This window comes from Neodiprion virginianus, chromosome 4 (assembly GCF_021901495.1).
Source record: "Neodiprion virginianus isolate iyNeoVirg1 chromosome 4, iyNeoVirg1.1, whole genome shotgun sequence".
Taxonomy (NCBI): domain Eukaryota; kingdom Metazoa; phylum Arthropoda; class Insecta; order Hymenoptera; family Diprionidae; genus Neodiprion; species Neodiprion virginianus.
The window spans coordinates 13,809,631-13,813,134 of record NC_060880.1 but is presented as its reverse complement, the minus strand read 5'-3'; the positions used below and the strand labels follow the sequence as shown (position 1 = coordinate 13,813,134).

The 3,504-nt window shown below is 39.1% G+C and overlaps 1 protein-coding gene across 1 annotated transcript; it reads left to right on the top strand.

Annotated features, from left to right (window-relative positions):
- The first annotated feature begins 1,570 nt into the window (after window positions 1-1,570).
- On the top strand, window positions 1,571-3,198 carry LOC124303810 (NADH dehydrogenase [ubiquinone] 1 beta subcomplex subunit 5, mitochondrial). The gene is made up of 3 exons (XM_046761505.1): window positions 1,571-1,725; window positions 2,245-2,462; window positions 2,694-3,198. Exons 1-3 carry the CDS (start codon window positions 1,638-1,640, stop codon window positions 2,937-2,939), a joined length of 552 nt encoding a protein of 183 aa, XP_046617461.1. The 5' UTR covers window positions 1,571-1,637; the 3' UTR covers window positions 2,940-3,198.
- Window positions 3,199-3,504: the final 306 nt, after the last annotated feature.

Genomic DNA, 3,504 nt, shown 5'->3' with positions numbered 1-3,504 from the left:
ACGAGAACGTGAAATTTTTCCCTGATACACTTAATCGCCCCACCATTATGTATATAGGTGTGTATCGCATATATACCTAACGTAAATTATAGTCTTTGAACAGTTGGGGATGATCAGTTGACAATAAGTTACTTCATTTCGCACGCATTTGCTCTCTTTTTTTTTCGCTCGGTCTCCCATCTTTCATCCTTGGGGTTCTTCAAACACGTATAATCACATGAATGCGGTATTGCTCGAACGAAAGATAATTTTCCAACCTGTTTACAACATGGTATAAATGTCTCACTTTCGGTAGAAAAAGGAAATATTTTTTTTTAAATAAATGCCGACACTGCAGTTATTATGCCAATTTATATTCATGGCTGTACTGTTGTCGATATATGTACTTGACCGGATTACGTTTCTTCGACTTTTCGTATGTTTCTCTTACGAATCGGTCTACCATCATGCAGAAGATAGTTTTTGTTTGTTTTCTGCGTTCATCGGGTTAGCTTGATAATACGGTAATACTGATCTGATTGTGAGTCCCAGATTACGAACTGGTTGATATCGAAGTCCGTAGCTGGCCCGAAGTGAATTCGTGCATAGTCGAATCTTTGACGCATGTATATTGTACGTATACCCAAAGCACATACGTAACGCGGCATTTTGTGTAAATATTCTTTCATTGCAAGACTGACAATGAGCGAGATTTCCGTACTAGATGAGGAGTAGAAAGACAGAGAGAGAGAGAGAGAGAGACTGGGGAAGAGCTAAGCGTAAAAAGATTATCCGCTACAATTATACTGACGATAAACATGTAATTATAATTAGTATTTGCTTGTTCTCACGTAATTGCTCACGATTCTCGTGACTCTTCGGCACACCATTTAATAATAGGTATGTTAAAACGAATATGTATTATACCTACATTCGTGCTAATGTACTGTATGCAGCATACAACGTGTGTGCACAGCGTGTTATGTGTGCGTTTATAGGTATTTACATATTACAAGCTTCGTGGAATATTTTAGTTGCATAGAAATTTCATCAGGCATCATATATTCTTATAGGTATGTGTGCCGACAGCAGCGTTGTTTTTCTGCATGTATGTCGTGTGGTCCAGATGATTGTCATGTGACAAAAATTCACGCATACACATTCAGAGAATAAATAACCATTTTTTATTTCTCCGCAAATCCATGCGATTTCGGTGGATATATATGATATCTAAATATATCGCATGAGAGTCCCGACAAACAGATCATGGCAATTAGAATATGCGAAGGTATTTGTGCATATCCTGTTCGTAACTCATATTTAATCTCGAAATACTTACCAAGTTCGCGACAGACATTCTTCTCACACTTCGGAATTCGAGATAATTTTCTAACCGAGTTCAAATAACAATCGGCTTCATTGCGATCGGATTGTTACGCCTCTTCACTTATTTTCAAGTCAAATTCTCCCGGGAATTGAGCGGTGGCACTAGCCGGCAGTAATCTTTATTCAATACCGGCGATCACCACGCCATACCTGCTCGGTCGGTAATTGATCGACAGATTCCGTCTGTCAGTGGCTGCCAACAGAGAGAAACCTCTGCCAACCTAATTTCATCACACCTCTGGCTTCAGTCTTCGGGTTGCAGACAATCCAAGATGGCGGTGTGGAGTAGCATGCTCCGTACCTTGGGTCAAAATATTGTCAAACATCGCGGAACCGTGCCGGTAAAATTTCCAAACAATGGTGAGTTGTTGGCATTAATGACAAGCTAACGTAATTTGTTCACGTGTCGTGGCCTCGGGCTTCCGGACTCGGTGAAAACGGATGAAACAAGGTTACGCAACTCGCCTGACCGGAGGCAATGTCAATAACTCAGCCACCGATGAGTGGACTTACTTACGAAGTTCACCAGCTTTACGAGATGATGATGCTCCGTTCCACATTCAGCAATTTTTAATTACGCAACTCTCGCTTCTCCTTCAATTTTCATTTCATTCATTCTCGCCAAGTATCGGAGCAATTTTCCAACCTAACCAAGTGCTTGGTACTTCACGTGTATTGTTCGTTGAGGAGACCTGAGAACGTGTTCAAATTTCGACCATTTAGACAACAATGAAAATAACAATGGAACCTTGTCGAATTTGGAAAAACAATCTTATTCTACATTGTTTATGGAATTTTCCTAGGATTGTTTTCCATTCTATGTTTTGTGTTTTAAATACTGAGAATGATCGACAAGAGATTTTATTCTATCGATTTCAGGAGCCATTAGAAATATGTCAGATCATGGTCCACGCATATTCCCCCTTCAGCCGAGCAGATGGCAGTGGAACAAGACCAAGGACCTTTTTCACTTTTACATGATGCTGGGACTCATTCCTGTCGCCATCATTGTTACAGGATCTTACATTTTTATCGGACCTGCCACTCTGCAAGAAATCCCTGAAGGCTACGTTCCGAAACATTGGGAATACTACAGAGTGCGTAACATACTTTATTACAGTACTTTAACATACTTTACGCTATAGTTTTTCTGTGGATCCTTAGAATTTATCCTCAGCTAGTTTTCTAGCTTATAGGACTGCTCTTCCATTGGTAGAGAAAAATAGCTGTGAATAGTCGAGGATACCGATAGTCTAAATTGGCTGTTATTTTTATTGTGTAACGTACAATGAAACCAATATTTAACTTGGAGTTAAATCCCGTTGCAGAATCCAATATCCCGGTTTCTGTCTCGTTACATCTTCACCTCGCATCAGCAGGACTACGAAAAAGCATTGCACTTTTTATGGGAAGAAAATGAAAAAACAAAGCTCCGTCACTTGGAAGAACGTGTCCTAAACTTGATGAAGGACAGGACTGATTATCAGGCATGGTACTACAGACCGGGCATTGCCAAGTATCACAGATACAGTCGTAAGGCACTCGAAGAAATCAACTCCATGGATGGAGAATAAACTTCCAATAGAGCTCTTATCCTCCCATGATAAGATATAGATTACGAAAATTTTAGTTTCTTTCTTAATTAACCCTGTCATGATCCAGCGTGCATGTTAACAACTTTCAATTATTGTTAATGGTCTCAATTTGAAAGTTTTAAAGCAAGCGAGGAAATGTAGTGTCGAATTCGCATTCGTCGCGTTTACCTGGGCGATAAGGTATCACTGTACAGATTGAGTGTATAAATAACGCATTAAAGTTGCACCAACCAACAAAGCGAACAACGTCGTTCATTTAGTATTACATTATCAACTTTTTTTTAAACAAAATTTCTATCTTTGTTTTTTTTTTCCTCAAAATAATCGAGCAGTCTTCACCGCTGCTTTTCCAGATTATGCAATTCCTGAGCAAAGTTGATACGGAGACGACTAATATCTTACCATTTATTACGTGAGTTTGATTCAAGTTCTATAGGCACAACTTTCTGATTTACGCAGTGATTCCACATTTATTTCTTGAAACCAACTTTGTTAAGTTGGCGAAGTTTATCTCTGAAAAATTTATTATCATTGGAGATGTTTT

Coding starts and splice junctions, on each gene's coding strand:
- LOC124303810 (XM_046761505.1), top strand. CDS start 1,638: ATGGCGGTGTGGAGTAGCATGCTCCGTACCTTGGGTCAAAATATTGTC. Junction 1,726..2,244: donor GGTAAAATTTCCAAACAATG/GTGAGTTGTTGG, acceptor TATCGATTTCAG/GAGCCATTAGAAATATGTCA. Junction 2,463..2,693: donor AACATTGGGAATACTACAGA/GTGCGTAACATA, acceptor ATCCCGTTGCAG/AATCCAATATCCCGGTTTCT.